This window comes from Bos javanicus, chromosome 8 (assembly GCF_032452875.1).
Source record: "Bos javanicus breed banteng chromosome 8, ARS-OSU_banteng_1.0, whole genome shotgun sequence".
Lineage (NCBI taxonomy): Eukaryota > Metazoa > Chordata > Mammalia > Artiodactyla > Bovidae > Bos > Bos javanicus.
Genome location: NC_083875.1, coordinates 66,640,507 through 66,662,069, shown reverse-complemented (window position 1 = coordinate 66,662,069; position 21,563 = coordinate 66,640,507). Strand labels below are relative to the sequence as shown.

At 39.0% G+C, this 21,563-nt stretch overlaps 1 protein-coding gene across 2 annotated transcripts in view; it reads right to left on the bottom strand.

The window, feature by feature from the left end:
• Positions 1-20,147: 20,147 nt before the first annotated feature.
• Positions 20,148-21,563, bottom strand: part of LOC133252845 (contactin-associated protein-like 3) — a 236,558-nt gene continuing 235,142 nt past the window's right edge. For both annotated transcript variants that reach the window (XM_061425821.1, XM_061425822.1), the window contains one exon: positions 20,148-21,208. In XM_061425821.1, coding sequence (XP_061281805.1) covers positions 21,015-21,208 — 194 coding nt within the window. In that variant the 3' untranslated portion in view covers positions 20,148-21,014. The remainder of the gene's footprint in view (positions 21,209-21,563) is intronic.

Sequence of the window (21,563 nt, the reverse complement as noted above, 5' to 3'; positions counted from 1 at the left end):
TTTTTGAAGACACAGTAGCTAAAAACATTAAGTAAACTGACACCTGAATCCAGTAAACACAGAAAGCTGGAAACATGATCAAGCCAAAGTGGGTCACACCAAGATACATTTTAATTAAAATGGCAAAAACTAAAGATAAAGATAAAATATTAAAAGCAATAAGGGAATATGATGTTATAAATAAATTATCATCAATAAAAATTTCTTTAATTAAAAAAAGCAGTAAGGGAAGTCACAAGCTACATACAAGGGAACTCCCATTAGATTATCAACTGATTATAAGCAAAAACTCTGCAAGCCAGTCCATGTCCCCCAAGTTCCCTCATGGAACAGGGACACTGGCTTTGGTCTGCCCATTATCAACTCTGCCTCCATGTCTCTGTGCTTAAGTGTTACTGGTTTATGCAACTTTCTGGTGTTCTCACCTGCCCTTCTGATCAGTAGGGTCCAGAAGACACTCTCCATAGCAAGTGGGGTTGTATCTCAGTTTCCTTCCCTGGGCCAGATGGATAAGGGCCACCCATACCTCTACCATTTGGGAAGGGCCAAGAGCTACTCTCAGCCTTGGCTATGAATTAATCTCCCTTCCTGATTATAGCCACAGAAGCCTCCATGTCTAGTACTAGTTTTGCTCTGGGGTTGATCAATACTGCGTACTCATTTCTTGGCTTTTGCACTGCTGGTTACACAGCTTCCAGAGGCTTTTACCAATCCTTCTGGCCAGATGTGGCCAGAGACAGTCTCCTCAGTGGGTGGGGCTATGACTCAGCTCCACGCCAGTGTTTGGGCAAACTAGGTTCCACGCTTGGCAAAATTCCTCCTTTGAAGATTTTAAGCAGGCAGATCTGCATCCTAATGAGCTCTCTGGTCTGTCTACCACCAAGTTGCTTCTGCACATGAGCAAACCCACTTGTTGGGATTACTATTTGGGCACCACAGGTATAGACTCAGTCTGTCAAGATCCATGTGCTGGTTTTTGCAAGCCCCTACTTCCCTTTTCTGTCACAGTCAGATTCCCGGTGGTTGAGCTCTGTAGACCCCTTTAATCCCTATGGGGCAAGACCAGAGTAGAAAGAAAATGAAAGACAACCAAAGTAGTCCTTCAGTTGTGTCTGACTCTTTGTGACTCCATGGGCTAATATCTATGGAATTCTCCAGGTAAGAATACTGGAGTGGGTTGTCGTTCCCTTATCCAGGGGATCTTCCCTGCCTGAGGATTGAACCTACGTCTGTTGCATCTCCTGCATTCGCAGGCAGGCTCTTTACCAATTGAGCCACCTGGGAAACTCGGGGTAGGGACTCCCACAAAGCAACCCACAGTGTTGGGGGTGCAGTTGTCTCCCTGGGCTCTCTTTTCCCACTAGAGGAACAATAGATTCAGGGTAGACCTCCGTGTGTGGTGCTGCCCTGTTCTGTGAGAAGGGCAATGCAGTCAGTGTTCCTTTTAACTTTCTAACACTATCTGGCTTGGTCTCTGCGGCGCAGGGGGCCTTCAGCCTGTTTTGCATGTTCTAGGATTCTCTGTCTTATCTTGTTCATAAATAGTTGTTAATTGCTCTTCTTGCAATGGGGAGAGGAGTCAGGAACAACCTATATCTCCATCTTGGTGATGTCATTCCTGGAAGTTATTAAAGATACTTTTCCAAAAAGGAGAAAATCATGGCTCTCATAAACATCTGAAATAAATGCTTAAAGGCTGTTTAACTCATCAATTAAATGAAGGAATCAAGTAGAATACACAAATAGAGACAGAACAGTTTTGTTTTTTAAATAAGGGGGCTGTCCCTTCAGACATTCCATTTGCATGTTTAGAGGCAAGAATTACTCTGCATTGGTGACGTTTACCTACAACTCGCAGAGTTGTAAAATAACTCCTATAGAGTCAGCTTTAGATTACCCAGAAAGTTGTCCTACACAGACAATGCACACTTCCCTCTGAGGGACACATTTTCCCTACACAACCCACACCTCAGAAATGCTCAGGAGTGAACCTAATTAGGATGCCATGTGGAATCTGCTGCCCTGCCTCTCCTCCTCTATCCCTTGGCTGAGGTATCAGCAGGTGGCCAGTGCAGCAGTGAGCAGGTGTGACATTGAGTAGGTTTTGTCTGCCTGCCCACCATGCTTTAAAGAGGACAGGCTGGTGCCTGCAGGGTATGAATCCTTCCACAGAGACCCTCCAAAAGCTGTGAGAAGCTCCTGGGGTCCCTTCACATGACAGATGTTTGAACAATTCCAGATGGCACGTCAGAAGAGTTTCTGCTTGTAGGTCTGGTCACTGGTATGGAAGAAAATTCTAATTCTTTCAGATATCAATCTCTCAAAAGAAGGCACCATGCAGTTTCTCCCAGCATAACATCCTCATGCTGAATAAAGAAAACTACAGAGTGGACTTCAGTGTGCAGAGAATATTAGCAGCAATATACCACTGCAAATGCATGATACAGCTACAAACCTCAAATGATGATGTATAAAATATTCATATGCATGCAGATCACACAATGGCCTCAGAATGAGGAGTCCTTCATTCCCCAAGGTTTTATCACCAATGTCTAGGTCATGTGTTCAGAAGACATATTAAAGGATTTTTTTAAAAATCAGAATTATTAACACATATGTTCTGGTGGTGATGGGGGCATCAGTGTTAAAATTGTGCTTTACTTACCCTCTTCAGTACTGAGTTGCTAATCATTCTGTTAATAATGTTAAAACCAAGAAATAAAGGCTATTCATGAGAGAATGACTTTATCTGGATACCTATAGTTTTTCTGGAAGAAAATAAAATTATATGTTTTGCTGATGGCTAGGAAAATATCAAAAAGCATTCCAACAGAAAGGCTTTGTTCTAAATAAGCAGTGCCTTGAGATGAGGAAATTGATTACACAAACCTATGTTTAAATGATTTTAAAATCAATTATGTAAATAAGCCTAAGTCAATAATATGAGGTCTAGAAATGTAACGTGACCATTCTCTTGATGGTGGTCAGAGTCACAGCCACATGGACACAATTCTGTTTGCAAGAGAAAATGGTTATTATGAACCTTATTTTACAGACCAAATTTAAAATGTAAATTCCCTACCAGTAACTGTGAGACTGAGTCAAAGGGAAAGGAAACAAAGCAGCTTTCACCTGTTTATGAGAAAAAAAAAAAAAGAATGAATTGGCATAAGTCAGAAAACAAAGGGCAGGAAATACTTTTACAGTATTTTGTGGATGGGCAGCTTAGCACCTGCTGTGCACTGCCTCTAATTCTCGGCTTATACAATCACTGATCTATCAAAAAAGATGCAGGTAGTCCAGAAGGGAGATGACTTTCTCTCTTTCAGAGGAGACATGAACCTTCAAAATCAATAGCAACACAAAGTTCTGAAGACTCTTGGCAGAGCAGATGACAGTAAGAAAATGATGTGAGGTATTTTGAAAGAAGTAGATGAAAAAAAGATGGAAATACTTATCAGAGCTTCTCAGCCTTTTTGGTCTACCTAGTGGTTCTTCCCCCACATTTCTGTCCATCCTGCTGTGCTGCATTTACCATCATGTCAGGTGGTTTCCATGTCTCTTCAGTGATGTTATTATCAGGTGGATTCTCAGTAGCTTGAGAACTTGAGAAAAGGATCCTTCCAAATCATGCCCTGATATCCCCACATTGGACATTTCAGGAATCACTCAGCTTCCTGGAGTCTTTACAGTCAATGACCTGGGCCATACATTTATGAATGCATAGAATTATTAATAATTTTAAAAACTATACTGCTGTGATGCCTTGAATTCAAACTATGCCTCACTGTATTTTGTCTGCATACTTAGTTCAGTTGGAAAGCATCTATTGATTCTATCTACTACAATGAATTATAATTGCCTCTTTATGTGTCTATGTACAGTTCTTTACAAACTAAACTTCCACTAAATTAAATACAAATTATTAAGATATGTGCTTGAGGGTATAAAATAATGAATTCTATTGCATATGCCCTGCTCATCCACCTTTAAACATATTCTTCAAAGAGCACATGAGTTGATAGAATAAACCAGGAATAACTCTAACACATAATTTGTGTTAGATCAGATGCCAGCTGATATTAAATAACAGGTGATGTTAAAAACCAGAAATATAACAAAATTAAACCTAACAGAGGAAATGTATTTTCCTAATTCATAGGAAAATACTATTCTTCAATGTTAGTAACAGAGCAGCTAATATCACAAACTGTCAGAAACCAAGAGAAACAGAGCAGCTTGTTTGCAGGAGGACCACTGACCTGTCCAACCACAAAACATACTAGAATGCATGTTTCCTAAATGGTACTGTGAGGACTCTAATCAACTGCTCTTCTTGGGGGGAAAAAAAAAAAGCAGAATACCAACCAGACATTTGGATTGAACTATTTTTGAGCTCTGAAAATTAATCAAGCCACAGAACAATCACCTATGCAACAGAAACTACTAAACCTTTGTACCATGCCTGTATTTGGAATATTTGGTGGCTCAGTGGTAAAGAATCTGCCTGTCAATGCAGGAGACGCAGGTTCAGTGCCTGGGTCGGGAAGATCCCCTGGAGAAGGAAATAGCAACCCACTCCAGTATTCTTGCCTAGGAAGAATGGACAGAGGAGCCTGGTGGACTATATTCCACCGGGTTGCAAAAGAGTCAAACATGACTTAGAGACTAAAACAACTCCCCTCCTCCCCCACCCAGCCCCAGCTCAGTGGCAGTCATTGACAGTCACACAGCCAGTGGTGAGGACACACTTATTTTGGAGCTTCATTTAAAACTACACTTCATCTTCAACTACACCATCAAAATTTTCTCTGAATGTCCAGCTTTACAGAACATTTCTATTTCCAGGCTTTTTCAACTATTTTCTTAAACACAGAGCTCAGATCAAAAGGGAGAGGGAAGCAGAGTCTATGTCCTATACCTAGTGTATTTCCAAAAGCCTAGCCACTTTTTAAGGACATTGCAGCTGCCTAGGTCTATTATTTCAGTTGGGACAAACAAAAACGTAGCTGTGATTTTTTAAAGAAGATCTGGAAAAGAAGGTAATCATAAGGACTATTAAAATCTTCACATATTTCTGAGTATCTAAAAAGCTGAGTACATGTACAATACTGTGTTCATGCCCAGCAGAGACTTGGGAAAGGAGAAGAAACCAATCATTCAATGTTGAGACCCTGCACAAGCAGGAAGTGAAAGCTTAGGCTGCCTTGTAAACCACTTGAAATTTGACGGTAATCCTTCTCATGTAGATACCCTTGGCAAAGAATGGAAGACATACAAATACAGAATTTAAGGAAGTCTTATAGATCTTTAGACTTCGCTGGTGGCTCAGAGGGTAAAGCGTTTGCCTACAATGTGGGAGACCTGGGTTTAATCCCTGGGTCGGGAAGAACTCCTGGATAAGGAAATGGCAACCCACTTCAGTATTCTTGCCTGGAAAATCCCATGGATGGTGGAACCTGGTAGGCTACAGTTCATGCGGTCGCAAAGAGTCGGACACGACTGAGCAACTTCACTTTCACTTTATAGATCTTTGGCTAACCAATAAATTACACTAACCATCAGTGGCCTCTAGGAATTCAGGCTTCATATAAAAACAAAAACTTCTTTTAAAAAAAGTGAGAAGAGAATTCAGTGGCCACACACTCCTGGGAATATAGAATCAGTATAATTAGTTCAGAAATGTACCTAGATAAATAAGCAGCAATGAGAGAAACAACAACAATGACAACAGAAATCTTTTGACAGTAAGCAATTCACTGAAAAATAGAGGATTTGATTCCAGACTTGTTACAATATATTATCTGTAAGGTTCAGTTTCAACAAAAAATTACAAAACATGCAAAGAAAGTGGAAAAGTACAAGAGAAAAATCTTCTGATACGACCTAGTTGTTGGAATTTTCAGACAAAAATATACAATTGGCTATTACAAATACATCCAAAAACTGTAAACCAAGCCAACTGCATCTAAATAATTGAAAGTACAACAAGAATATCTCACCAAATTGAGAAATCAGTAAGGACACAGAAATTATAAATAAGAACTAATAGAAATTCTCTGTACAGTTACAAATTCACCAGAAAAATTTGATAATCAATTTGAACTGGAAAAAGAAAGGATAATTAAACATGAAGATAGATTAAGTGAGATTATTCAATCTAAGGAGCTGAGAAGATGCAAGAATGAATAAAAATGAAATGAGCCTCAGAGAGATGTGGGCGTACTCTTAAGTATACCAACACATGCATCATAAGAATTCCAGCAAGAGAAAAGAAAGAAAAAGGTACAGAAAAAATTATTGAAGAAATAATGGCTGAAAAAAACACATCAAATATGATCTAAAATATCTACACATGCAGGAAACTAAACAACCTCCAAACAGAATAAATTCAAAAAGTTTTACACATCGACCTAGACTAGTCAAATTTATTTGTCCATAATTGTTTATTGAAGCTTTTTAATGATAGCTGACAATGTCTTTGTCAGATAATTCTAACATCCCTGCTGCCTTGGTCTTGGGATTTACTGATTATTTTTTCTCATTCCATTTGGGATCGTCCCTCATTCTTGATATGATGAGTGATTTTCTACTGAAATGGAACATTTGGGGTATGATATTTACAAGAATCTTCATCTTTAAACCTCCTATTTTAGCTCACTTATTTTGACACTGGTCCTGTAGAGGAAGTCAAGAATACCAGCTTAATTCTGCCAGGTCAGGTAGGAGTCTTCCACTCTGCCTGCTTGACCCCCATGAGGGATCCTTGTTACTCCTAGGCAAGGGTAGGGGTTTTGACTCTCTAGTTGGGTCTCTAAGATACCTCTCTTGCTTGGACAGGTAGAAGTATCTTGAGACTTCTCTCCCTATGGCCTCAACAACACTGCTGGGAGCAGGCAGTATCCTTGTTGACAAAGGCAGGTAGGGAAAGTACTGAGTACCCACCAGGCCTTATGAGTACCCACCAGGGGCACCTTATGACTGCAGGGTGGAGGTGAAAATTCACTCTCCTTTGTGTTTTCCATGATACCGTCTGTTTGGGAAAGGAAGTGCTGACTGTATAGTCAAAGTTTTCTGACACTAAGCTGGTGGGGAGCATGAACTGGGGTAATTCATTATGGCTTTGCAAGGATAGAAGTCTAGGATCTCCACTTAACTTTTAATAGTTTGAACATAAGACTACAAGTTTTTCAGTGGTGTGGCCTGAAGTAGAGAAGCTCCTTTCTAAACTTTTTCTGTCTTGTAGGCTGCCCCTTCCTGTGTCCTGTGGCTAGACAGAGGACATTTGGGTGTGGGTATGTTTTAATTGTGGTAATAAAAAGCACAATATAAAGTGTCCAGTGATTCAGATTCAGTAGTTTTAAGTATATCCACCTTGTAAAACAGATCTCAGAACATTAATATCTTACAAAACTGAAACTCTATACCCATGAAACAATTCCCTATTCCCTTCTCCCTCAGTCCATGGTAACTACCATTATAATTTCTGTTTCTATCAATTTAAATACTTTTGTTATCACATATATATGGAAACATACAGCAGTTATTTTTTTGTGACCGGCTTATATGACTTAGCATCATGTCCTCAAGATTCATCCATCTTGTAACATATGACAACATTTTTCAATGATACTAAATTTTTGAAAAGATAATTTTAACTAGATTATGTAAGAAAAAACAGAGAATACTCAAACAAATATAATTGGAAATGAAAAAGGGAACATTACAACCAATGCTGAAGAAATAAAAAGGGATGGATACTATGAAATACTATGGAATACTATGAAAAGTTGTATGCTAATAAATTGGATAACCTAGGAAAAAAATGGAAAAATTTCTAGAAGCTCACAATTTACCAAGACTGAGTCATGAAAAACTAGAAATTTTACACAGACCAATAACTAGTAAGGAGATTAAATCATTACTCAAAAATCGCTCAACAATGAAAAGCTCAAGACCAGATGGCTTCACTGGAGAATTCCACCAAACAATTAAAGAAGAATTACCACTAATCTTCTGAAATTCTTTCAAAAAAATTGAGCAGGAGGGAGCACTTCCAAGCTCAATCCATGAGGGCAGAATTACCATGAGACCAAAGCCAGATAAGGAAAACTATAAGAAAAGAAAATTATAGACCAATAACCCTGATGCATGTCAATGCAAAAACCCTTAACAAACTGCTAGTAATCTGAATTCAACAGCATGTTCAAAGGATTACACACCTTGACCAAAGAAGCTTTAGTCTTGGAATACAAGAATGATTTAACATATGAAAGTCAATCAATATAATACACAACACTATCAAAATGAAGGACAAAAACCACATAATCAGGTCAGCTGTTACAGAGAAAGCATTGACAAGATCAACATCCTTTCCTTGGATACAGCCTTCAATAAACCACCATTTAAAGGTGTCATTTATATTATCTTTGTCTGGCTTTACCATCACAAATGTGTTTGTTTAACCTGAAATATTCTTTCAAAGGTACATTAGCACTACAAATACATTGAAAGTATTTGTTCTTTGAATAAGTGTAGAACTTGAGTCCACCAGGACTTAGAATTTTTGTGAAAAGATTTTGACTGCTGATGTCTGGGATTGTTTTCACGCCTGGGACACATTAAGAGGAAAGGGACACACAGCCCAAACACTTTGTAAAACCACACAGCTCAGGTGGGGAAGAAAGAATCAAATACAAAGAATAACTTCTGTATAAATGCCTCATGTGACTCTGTTCCCTGAACCCTCTAATCCCTTAAAAAAGTGCGACGGGATAGAGTTGCCAGTGTCCAGCTGTCTGCACCTAAATACAAAGGGCTCAAACCAGAGTACTGAGATAATTCTCTCCCAGTTGTGCCTTTTGGTTGACTACCAGTCTTTTAAAGCAGTCTCTCTTTTCAATCATAGCCTTATTCTCTTCCCTAACAATGTAAGAACCTAGAACAAATTAAGTTGAACCATATGTAATTACCACATATGTTAATAATATTAACAGTTCATCTGAATATTAACACACTCACCATCTTACTGACATATGTTATTCATTTTTTAAAAAAATCCTACAAGAACTTCATCATCATCATTACTTCATATAGTCAATTCTTATTCTGGTTAAGTCACACATTTAACTCTTTATGCACTTCCTTCCTTCTTGAATCTCACACCTTACAGTTCCTAGGAATGCCTTCTTCATGCTTGTTTTACACCCTTTGTTGCCATTCAGTATGGTAGCCAATGGCCAGGAGGCAGGTGATAGATGGGCCCCAGGCTAAACAATTTCTCCCTTGTGGACAAAAACTCCATGATAGCAGAAACTCCACAAAAGCAAAATGATGGAGGAGGCTGACTCCTCCACAGATAGAAGACCATATATTCCTCATTTTCAAACTCAAGAACATCTCCCTGACTATACATGTACAGAAAGGCTCCTTGGAGGACCAAAAGGGAAGGGGCATCACCTCATAGTAAATGATGTCAGCTACTCATAAGCCTCCTCCCTAGAATCCATCTTGGCTAAGAGATGAGAACAAACAAGACATTCCTGAGATAAACCAAATATGGCCTCAGGAACAGACAAATCAAAATGATTGGCTAAAGGAAACTCAGAAGAAATGCCCCATAAAAGTGATTTAAACTACTTTGAGGGCTCAACATCTGCTGGATCATCGAAAAAGCATCTATTTCTGCTTTATTGACTATGCCAATGCCTTTGACTGTGTGGATCACAATAAACTGTGGAAAATTCTTCAAGAGATGGGAATACCAGACCACCTGACCTGCCTCTTGAGAAACCTGTATGCAGGTCAGGAAGCAAGAGTTAGAACTGGACATGGAACAACAGACTGGTTCCAAATAGGAAAAGAAGTATGTCAAGGCTGTATATTGTCAACCTGCTTATTTAACTTCTATGCAGAGTACATCATGAGAGACGCTGGGCTGGAAGAAGCACAAGCTGGAATCAAGATTGCCGGGAGAAATATCAATAGCCTCAGATATGCAGATGACACCACCCTTATGGCAGAAAGTGAAGAGGAACTCAAAAGCCTCTTGATGAAAGTGAAAGAGGAGAGTGAAAAAGTTGGCTTAAAGCTCAACATTCAGAAAACAAAGATCATGGCATCTGGTCCCATCACTTCATGGGAAATACATGGGGAAATAGTGGAAACAGTGTCAGACTTTATTTTTGGGGGCTCCAAAATCACTGCAGATGGTGACTGCAGCCATGAAATTAAAAGACTCTTACTCCTTGGAAGGAAAGTTATGACCAACCTAGATAGCATATTCAAAAGCAGAGACGTTACTTTGCCAACAAAGGTCTGTCTAGTCAAGGCTATGGTTTTTCCTGTGGTCATGTATGGATGTGAGAGTTGGACTGTGAAGAAGGCTGAGTGCCGAAGAATTGGTGCTTTTGAACTGTGGTGTTGGAGAAGACTCTTGAGAGTCCCTTGGACTGCAAGGAGATCCAACCAGTCCATTCTAAAGGAGATCAGCCCTGGGATTTCTTTGGAAGGAATGATGCTAAAGCTGAAACTCCAGTACTTTGGCCACCTCATGCGAAGAGCTGACTCATTGGAAAAGACTCTGATGCTGGGAGGGATTGGGGGCAGGAGGAGAAGGGGATGACAGAGGATGAAATGGCTGGATGGCATCACTGACTCGATGGACATGAGTCTGAGTGAACTCCGGGAGTTGGTGATAGACAGGGAGGCCTGATGTGCTGTGATTCATGGGGTCACAAAGAGTCGGACACAACTGAGCGACTGAACTGAACTGAACTGAGGGGTCAACTCTCTCTCTCTCTCTCTGAGTCTGCCCATATGTTTATCCACATGTCCTACACTCTTTTATCTTCCTCATAAATACTTTACTTGTTTCACTGCTTTCTTTGTAGGAATTCTTTTTCTGCAAAGTCCAAGGGCCAGGGCCTTGTCACTGACCACTAGTCTAGTGGCTAAGATTTGGAGCTCTCACCACCATGGCCCAGCCTCAATCTCTGCCTGAGAACCAAAGCCGTGCTTCAAGCCACTGTAGGCTGAGGTGACCTTACATTATCCACATGTGGTTATTTAAATTAACAATATTTAGCATTAAATAAAATTAAAAGTTAGTTCCTAAGTCAGAATGTTATTAGATAAATCAGGTCCTGCTGCTTACTCTTATAAAGTCAAACTCATAAATGCTTTTTGTAGAAAGAATAGTTGTCTTTGATCAGAATGCCAGCAATCTGGGGAGATGGTGGATTCAGGGTCCTCAATAATCCACCTCTGAAGAGTCTGATTAGCCATCAACATTTCAAAGGAATGGTGGGAAGTAAGCTCAGTTAATCATTGAGATAGGGGGCCAGAGTCATTGCCATCCCCCACTGTATGCAGGCTTGTAGAATTCTTATGATCTTCCTCTAAATGTCTTGTTCACAGAGTTTGGTCACACAGCTTGTTTTGGAGATTACTGAAGGGGAAGCTAAGGAAGAGACCCAGTCATCTGTAAATTACTTACTCATCGTTCCTAGTTCTTCTGATCTACAGAAAGAACAAGGCAAGGTATTGTGTGATTAAAAGATTTGAAAGGCATGCTCAGGCCAGAGATATGTAGGGCATAGAGGTGCCTACTTAAAAGTTAGTTACTATATAGCTTTGCTAAAGTGGCAAGGAAAAGAGCTTCCTGCTGAGGGTGGTTTCCTGGGAAGAGCTGCTTTCATGAGTAACCGTATTCCATATGTTCAGTAGCCACACGTGTCTGGTAACTACTTTTCTATCCCCATAGAAATTTCTACTGGGCAGTGAAATCAATTAAAATTTCATTAATGAGACTCTAAATGAGACAGACTTGCTCATCTTTTTGTTTATCCAAAATATCTTTATTTTGCCCCTCCTTTTTCAAAATCTTCTAAATACAGGAGTCTAGGTTGAATGCCTACATTTGCGTACAAGAGAATGGCTGGTGCTTGAGTAGTCATGCAGCTTAGAAATCTGATCCTCAAGTCAGCCCCCAAGTGGTGGGGGTGGGTGGGGGGCACAGATTAGGGCCCGGTCCTCATGTGTCCTTACTCCTGTCACTGTGAGTTTCTCCTGACGTGGAGGACCATACCTTGTACTTCTATTACTTCTCAAGACTCAATAGGTGTGTGAGTGCATGCTATGTCACTTCAGGCATGTCTGGTTCTTTGGGACACTATGGACTGTAGCCCACCAGGCTCCTCTATCCATGGGATTTTCCAAACAAGAAAACCGGAGTGGGCTGCCGTGCCCTCCTCCAGGGGATTTTCCTGACCCAGGGATTAAACCCTGGGTCTCTTACATCTTCTGCATTGGCAAGCGGGTTCTTTACCACTAGTGCCATCTGGGAAGCTCAGACTTAGTAGGTATAAGGCCCAAATGTTTCCAGCTTGGAAAATGGCAAATAACTAGTTACTTTCAGTTCATGCAGTTTTTCCACAAGGTCTAAAATCTTTGAATCAACAGCTCATATTGAAAAAATAGCCAAATAATGATTTAAATTTCCATTTCAGCCTCCTATATCTGTATCTATATATCTATATCTGTATCTGCTGCTGCTAAGTCGCTTCAGTCGTGTCCAACTCTGTGCGACCGCATAGACGGCAGCCCACCAGACACCCCCTTCCCTGGGATTCTCCAGGCAAGAACACTGGAGTGGGTTGCCATTTCCTTCTCCAGTGCATGAAAGTGAAAAGTGAAAGTGAAGTCGCTCAGTGGTGTCCAACTCTGTGTAACCCCATGGACTGCAGCCTACCAGGCTCCTCCATCCATGGGATTTTCCAGGCAAGAGTACTGGAGTGGAGTGCCATTGCCTTCTCCAATATCTATATCTATCTATATATATATATCTATATAGATATATATATATAATGCTCAAACTAACAATCAAAGCAGCCAAAGCAATAAATTATAAGAGCATCTACTGTGTACAATGGGCTGCGCTAAGCCTTTCACATGGGTTAGTTAGCTTTTTGTTAGCCCATAATTAGCCTGAAACTGTTAGGTAGGATGTTAGGCATAAGCAACCAGGGGTGGCCTAGTTGAAAAGGATGCAAGCTTATCTCTAAAATCTCAACCCAGATACACCCCACTGGGGCCCAGGAGAGTTCATAGATGTGCTACAAAATAACCACAGAGACTTTTACAACTCCAGAGCATGTACCCTAGGCACACAGTGGATACAAACTAACCACCGGGGCTTCTCCAACTCAGTCACATGCATTCTTGATGCACAACTGTGTCCTCAAGTGAATTTAGGGAACCCAGAGCCGGTTCAGATCAGATCAGATCAGATCAGTCGCTCAGTCGTGTCCAACTCTTTGCGACCCCATGAATCGCAGCGCGCCAGGCCTCCCTGTTCATCACCAACTCCTGGAGTTCACTCAGACTCATGTCCATCGAGTCAGTGATGCCATCCAGCCATCTCATCCTCTGTCGTCCCCTTCTCCTCCTGCCCCCAAACCCTCCCAGCATCAGAGTCTTTTCCAATGAGTCAACTCTTCGCATGAGGTGGCCAAAGTACTGGAGTTTCAGCTTTAACATCATTTCTTCCAAAGAAATCCCAGGGCTGATCTCAAGGGTTCATAAATATTCTATACATACATACATCTGATTATTATAATAGACTGGATTATGGGAAAGACATGCACAATAGAACCTGTTGTTATGTAACTTGCAACTGTCGATCAAAACTGTCAGTCCACACCTGGCTAGATGAATATGTAAAAACCCTGTCTTGAAAGGCCTCTTGCCTCACCATTCCAGTGCCAGTGCCTCTCTTGGCTTGGCCCACCTCTCCCTTAAGGTGTTCTGTTCCTGCTGCAATAAACTTGTTTTTGCAACAAGACCTCAGATTCTTCTTTGTATCCTTACCAAGAACCAAGGTGCAGAAGAGAGGAACCCTTCAAATTTCCCTCTCTCCAAATCCACTAATAAAACTGGGACAATTACTTTAAATTGATTACCTTAAAATACTCTTTCCAATCTTGTCTCCAAAGTGCTCTGACAATCCTATCTTCCCACAATATACATGAGAAACATTTTCATATGTACCTTATTGTTTTTATTTGGGTTTCCAATAATTCACTAAATGGAAAGAGAACTCCTTAAGGGTAGCTAATTTCATGTCTTAGAGAAAAGCAAGACATGATGGGACATCATGTTGCTGACAGAAAGCAAGGATTGTTTAAAAAATATATCTGGAATAATTCTGGAAGAACAATGGAGTCAGGGGACACCGTACAATTGGATCAGCCATGAGAACATCAGTTATCATAGTAATTACAGGTCTTTGGAACAAGTTGAGACTGTAAGATTCATTAAATGAAAGTTTGATATTATGGAGATAAAATATAGCTGTTTTTCTAAAATTATTGTACAAATAATTCTAATTAGAATTAGAATAAAAATTAATAATTTTTCTCCTGAATTTAGTTGATCTCTGTATTTAAGAAATTTTTATAGGCTTATGTGTATAACAGTAGGAAAGGCTGAATAAATGGAATTATGATACATTTTCTTAAAAAGTAATTTCTGCCCTCAAAACAGAGGTTCTGAAATTCACATAAATTAACTAAATAGGTATCAAGTCAAACAGCATGGCAAGATAATTAATTCACGGTCTCTTCACAGATCCTGAGAGGCATCCAGTGCACACCCCAGCCAAGAATCCTTGGCTGGCAGCTGAAAGCTTCCACCCTGGCTTGTTTGAGAGAATGTATTTTTATTTTAGGTAAAGCAAATTGTTAAATCTGCTAGAAGGTATGAACATATGTATTGCTGTAAACTTCAGCAAATCAGATACATTGAAAACAATACAAAAGAATATAAACCCCATTATCAATGGTTTTGTAATGGATTGGGCGTAAATGTTACCAAAATTTTCAAATCACTTCTTAATTTGAGTATTCTTTTTTTCTGGTTTTAGGGTTAATTTAAAAATTTAGAGAAACTGACAGATTAAACATTCTAACTAATAAAATACTTAAGGTAATTTGATGATGGCTTTAGTCAGCCTGATTTTATTTATAAAGCAATTTTTAAAGTAATTTTATTTATAAAACTATTATTTACAAACTAATTTGTGTATTGTGTATTTGTGTATATGATGTTCAGAAAAATTCTACTTGATGGATTCATATGTGGTTAAAATATTGAGAATTAAAGAAAACACCAGTATTATTTCTCTATACACATAAAACATTCTGCTGCTGCTAAGTCACTTCAGTCGTGTCCGACTCTGTGCGACCCCATAGATGGCAGCCCATCAGGCTCCACCGTCCCTGGGATTCTCCAGGCAAGAACACTGGAGTGGGTTGCCATTTCCTTCTCCAATGCATGAAAGTGAAAAGTGAAAGTGAAGTTGCTCAGTCGTGTCCAACTCTTAGTGACCCCATGGACTGGAGCCTACCAGGCTCCTCCATCCATGGGATTTTCCAGGCAAGAGTACTGGAGTGGGGTGCCATTGCCTTCTAGGAAACATTAAAAACACAGATCTGACACCTTCATGTCATGTGTGTGTGTGTGTGTGTGTGTGGTGTGATTGTGCAAGTGTGTTTTTAGGCAGAATAGTTTGAATTTTATATTTTTAGACATATAAATCATATCTTCAAACAAAAGAGAAATCTAGCCATGGATTATATTTACTTGCTGCAGAAAATGAGAGCAAGTCAACTGTTGGAAGTGTCAAAACCTGCATTCTACTGTCCGTCAGTAATCTATTATCTGTGTGACACTTATCTAAGCAATGAAAGCCCTTGTGCTGCAGGTTTTCTGATCTGTAAAGAAGAAGACAATTATAAATATTGTACACCATTGATTGGTTTTAAGAATTAAAGTCAAAGAGTAGTGATACAAAGTACTACATTCAGTTATAGATGTTCCATGTTAAGAAATTTCTTAAGTCTTGGTAGATTATAAGATTTCACTTTTCAAATATAAAGGCAGGTTTAGATCTGAGAATTTGTGTTTACAAAGTCAATGATAAACTCTGAATCCAGCATCTTATCCTCTTGTAATAGAGAAAAACAAATCCAGCTCTGTATTAGATCTGTTCCTTTGTGCTCTGTTGGCTGTGCTTAGTCACTCTGGCTCTATATCTTTTGTAAAAAGATGCTACCTCTCCAGTGTTCTTGCCTGGAGAATCCCAGGGACGGCAGAGCCTGGTGGGCTGCCGTCTATGGGGTCGCACAGAGTCGGACACGACTGAAGCGACTTAGCAGCAGCAGCAGCAACACTGGGTCAGGAAAGACCCCTGGAAGAGGGCATGGCAACCCACTCCAATGTTCTTGCCTGGAGAATCTCATGGACAGAGGAACCTGGCAGGCTACAGTCCATGGGGTAAGAAAGAGTCAGGCACAACTGAGCGACTAAGCACAGCACAGTACACAACACAAATAATGATAAAATAAACGGAATATGCATCATTTTTCAGTCATAATCAAAGGTTGGCGAATGTATTGCATTACTAGTAATTTTGAAACAGAAGTTTCATAGTAAGTAGCAATTCAGCTTATTTTCCCAGCAATGTGATCTATGTATGATAAATCCTGCCATACACCTCAGTCACACATACCTATTATCCTAAAACAAAACCCATACTTGTACTTGAATTATACCACATACTAAAGTCTGATGTTCTGATGAAATTCGCAGCAAAAACTAGCAGAACATGAAAACTTGTATAGCAAAGCAAGGCTCAGATAACCAGACTTAACTACAAATTAATGATGTTACTTTGGAAGAAGCAACTTAGACTCACTTAGAAAGCCTGCAAAGGGAGAGGTAAGGATCAGATGGAAGGATATTTGATGATTCTCCTGTCGATAGACAATCTCTCTAATTCTGAGAATAAGAATTTTTTCTTATAAAACCTCAATTCTTTCTCTGAATTTAAATTTGCTAAACCAGTGTTTATGAATACTTTCATCCTCTCGAAAAGTGGTAGTAATTGCATGTATGTTTAGGTAGTCCATAGATCTATCCCATTAATAATATTTTTGTTCAACTGAAGTAGTAAGTTATTTTCAATGTGCATAAAATCTATCAATCTCCATCAACCTGTAAACATGCCCATGGGTTCCTATTTGGCTGTGGGTACACATAAACACCAAATCCATATCCCCCTCTACTTCATGTGTAGGGCATTTCATGTCTTTCACTTTCTTTTTTATTCTTTCCTCCATATTGCCATTTACCATAAGCCACACGTAAAAAGGGAAAAAGACAGCCAGGATCTATTCAAGGCATGGAGGGACTCAAACATTGTTGTACATGGATTGCAAAACAGTAGATTAAGTAACCCACTAAATATGTTTTTATTTAACACATGTCCATTTCATCCTCTTTGTTTAAAGCATGGTTTGACAATCCAACTGCATAGTTGGATTTAATATATATTAGATGGAAAGTGATTCTATTGTATAAATACCCCAATATATTTGTCAAAGTTACTAAATAATACTGAGGAGGTAATGGGGGGAGGGGTTTACTTCATAATGAGGTAAACAAGAATTCCTAGGTTCTAGTTCTAATAATGAGTGTTAGTTATATGCTATTTCCCTTTTCTATTTGAAAATAAAACTTGAGGACTTATTATCTTTGAACTGTCTGCAACTGATATCTGTAATTAGTGCTCTAGAAACCAACAGTTTGGGGAAAATCACATTTAACCAGTTTTGAGTACAAACATTCAACAAATAACTTACTGACTATTAAATTGTGGTTCTCTGGCAAAGTTTTAAATATCTACATTTATAGGTATTGTAATTTGTGCGTAAGTACTAAGTCGATTCACTTATGTCTGACTCTTTGTGACACTAGGGACTGTAGCCCACCGGGCCCCTCTGTCCATGGCCCTGGGCAAGAATACTAGAATGGATTGCCATGCCCTCATCCAGGGCATCTTCCTAGCCCAGGGATCGAACCCGCACCTCTTAAGTCTCCTGCATTGGCAGGTGGGCTCTTTACCACTAGCACCACCTGGAAAAGCCCCGATTTGTAGCAGTCAGTAAGTATCAACTACTTTGTGTTTCACTTTTCATATGACAAGTTAAATACCATCATAAATAATATTAACAGATCACAGTATTCCCTATATAGAGAATAAGTAGAGATAAAGGAAAATACACACCAGTCCAGAATGCATACATTCACACATTTTTTAATATTTTAGGGGAGAAACAATATAATTTCATAATTCAAATTTCATTCAACTCTTAAAAATATTTTTCTAATTTAATTCAAAAGTGTTTTATTTTTTTTTTTTAATTAACAAGTAAGCAGGAAAAGTTTACAAATCAGTCAGGGAATGTGGATGGTGCATCACCGAAATTCAGTAAAAATATTTTAAAGTTTCCCCTTTAGAAAAGAGATCAGAGTGCAGTGGATTTCACTATCTAGAAATCTGTAAAATTTCAGGTACCAAAGTGATGCATTCTTTTGGAACATAAGGTGATCACTTGTTAAAGTTGCAGTAATTTAATGATGTTTATACTCAGCTATGTGTTTAATGGACCCTATAATTTTTATGTTGAATCCTTCCCCAAACTACACAGACCTTTGGGAAAAGCCTACACACGCCATTTACCAAAGTAGTCCTTTATATATTGCTATATTGAGATCCTAAACTTCTTTCATCATTTAAATAAACATCAGTATAGATACAGTATTATGGCAAATAGACTTTAAAGTGGTCTCCATGATCTCAGCTTGTTAAGTCTTGATATAATCTCTCCCCTTAGTATGTGTGGGACTTGTGACTTATCTAACCAATGTGTGTGCTTAGTCGCTCAGTCATGTCCAACTCTTTGTGACCCCATGGACTGTAACCCACCAGGCTTCTCTGTCCTTGGGGATTTTCTAGGCAAGAATACTGGAGTGGGTTGCCATGCCCTCCTTCAAGAGGTCTTCCCAACCCAGGGATTGAACCCAGGTTTCCGCATTGCAGGCAGATTCTTTACCAAGTCACCAGGGAAGCCCTGGTGGGCAGCCTATCCCTTCTCCAGGTTATCTTCCCAATCCAGGAATAGAACCTGGGTCTCTGGCATTGCAGGCAGATTCTTTACCAGCTGAGCTACCACGGAAACCCTTCTAACCAACAGACTATGGCAAATTGGGAGATGTCATTCCTATGATCATATTTACCTTAAATAAGACTCCCTCTTGCTAGCATACTTGCTCTAGAGTCTCTCCTCCACTAGCTTTGAAGAAACAAGCTTTCATAAGTTCTTCAGCAGAAAGGAATGAAGTGCTGTCAATAATCGTGGGAGCAAGGAGGCAGATCCCTTCCCGACTGACTTTCTGTATGAGAACACAGCCCTGACAGACACTTGACTGCAACCTTGCAAAAGTCTCAGTAAACTCATGCCTAGCTCCTGACTCACAGAAACTATGTGATAATAAATGTGTATTGTGTTAAATGTGTGGTAGCTTTTTATACCTTATAGAAAATTAATATAAGACAATATAAGAAAAAATGTTTGAGAAAAAACAATATAGAGGATATCTTTTCCCATTCATTAAAAAGAACACAGAAAAGTAGGTATACACACAAAAGGTAATAGCAAGGCAAAATGCATCTAATTCCAAGTGATCTTTTTGTGGTCAAAGTTAGTACCTAGCAGGCACATGGCAGGTGGGATATGGAGAGGGCAGTGCATTTTTATTATAACTGGCTTTTCAATACAAACAGTGACGTCATGTGAGTATCTAATGACCACTGCCACAAAAGTAGTTACTGGATAAATTCTCATAATTAATATGATTTTTTGCTCTCCTAATGTTCAAATATGCCCTACTTAAAATGAACTAGCCTATTTGGGGTGCTCTATTGGAAATAGATCTCAAGATCCTAGAATTTTTCCTGAAATGACAGAGTTAGTTCAGATCGTATAGCTTGCATTTTCCCTTAGCATAAGCATTCTTCCACTAATATTCCAAATAGTAGGTAGGTTAGAAGGTAACTCAAGGAATGTTTTGCCTAGATAAGCTCAAAATTTAGAAAGGGAAATGGAGAGATTTAGTTTAAAATGTGACTTATTCCCTAATAAATGAACACATAGTCACAGGAAAAGCAAAGAGTTGTTATAACCTCCAGAAAAAAAAAAAAAATCACAGAACTGCAAAGAAAAGTGACCTAACCATCACATACATAAAGAAAACAAAATTAGGATTATATTTCATTCAGATGTGGATGGATACATTTCCAGTGTTAAATATGGAATTTATACATGGGCACAAATTTAGTTAGAAAATAAACATTTCTGTGAGATTACTAGGTGATCCTTATTACAATTTACAAAGAATATAATGACAAATCACAAAGAAAATAAGCAAATTATCACAGATTAAAATCCTTTACACATTTTTCTACCCATGAATTCTCTGTTTCACATCTGAACTTAATAGTAGAATTTCATAGCTGATATTCAACACTCATTTCATTGTTAAAATATATCAAAATTGATTTAAAAGACACAAAAGGAAAAACAATCAGCCAAAAAATGTTTTCTCAGGTGTTTGGCCAATGGGCTCTGGTTCACAGGAATATGGAAATGCAGCTGAAGGCCATCTGAGAAGCACTTCCTGGTTTAAAAATGTCAGCAAGTGATTGATAAAGGAAGCTTACTGTAGGTTTCCATGTAACACAAAACATTAGAGTCCAATGTTGGTAAACTTCCATGTTGTATTTTTAAAAGAGTATGGCCACAGCTTGAATCCTTCTTCTCACTTAAAACCCAATGTAATTATGTAAAATACATTTGCCTTTTAGAAGATCAAGTCAGAACAGTCAGAAACTGCCAATCAGTGATTAACGAGCACACCAAAGTCACTGTTACACAAATGGATCAGGAAGGAGCACTGAGCAGAGCCTCCAGGGACTGTTTGTGAGCAAGCTGATGGCATTGGACCGCCATTGCCTGTCCCAGAAGGACAACAGGTGGGTTTCATCCACTGGGAGCCCCTGGCTTAGCAAGAAAGTCACATCATCTTAGTAATCAGTAAATCACAATAGCAGATCAGAAGAAATACTCTTTCTGGCTTTCATTGACTGTACATTGCATGTTGATCTCACTTTTCAGAGCAGTTTCAGCATTGTCTCCAGTTTTTGGAATATTTGTTTCATTTTTTTGGTATAGCCATCTCTGCTGATAAATGCGTATAGCAATGGCAGTGATGCAGAGCAAAATAAATATCACAACCGCTATCACACCTAGAGAGAAGGGAAAATACAAAGTCAGATTATAAACCGTAAATGTCAGCTTAACTAGAATCTACCCTAGCACCATTTATCATCAGAAAATTTGAAACCAAGTAATATTATAACATTAAGTTTACTTCTAAATCCATGCAAACTTCAGACACAGAGATTTTATGCCTTAATTCCAAAGACATATCTGATTGGATTCCAGTTAATGCCTTCACACTAAAGTGCAGAAACACCATAGGCCTCTTAGGTCATGCCTGCATGGCTAACTGAGTAAGCAGGTTTTTATTTTTAAAAGGTATAGACTGTGTAGCCCTATTACAGAGTGATTAAATGCTTTGTTGTTGTTGTTTTGCAATTG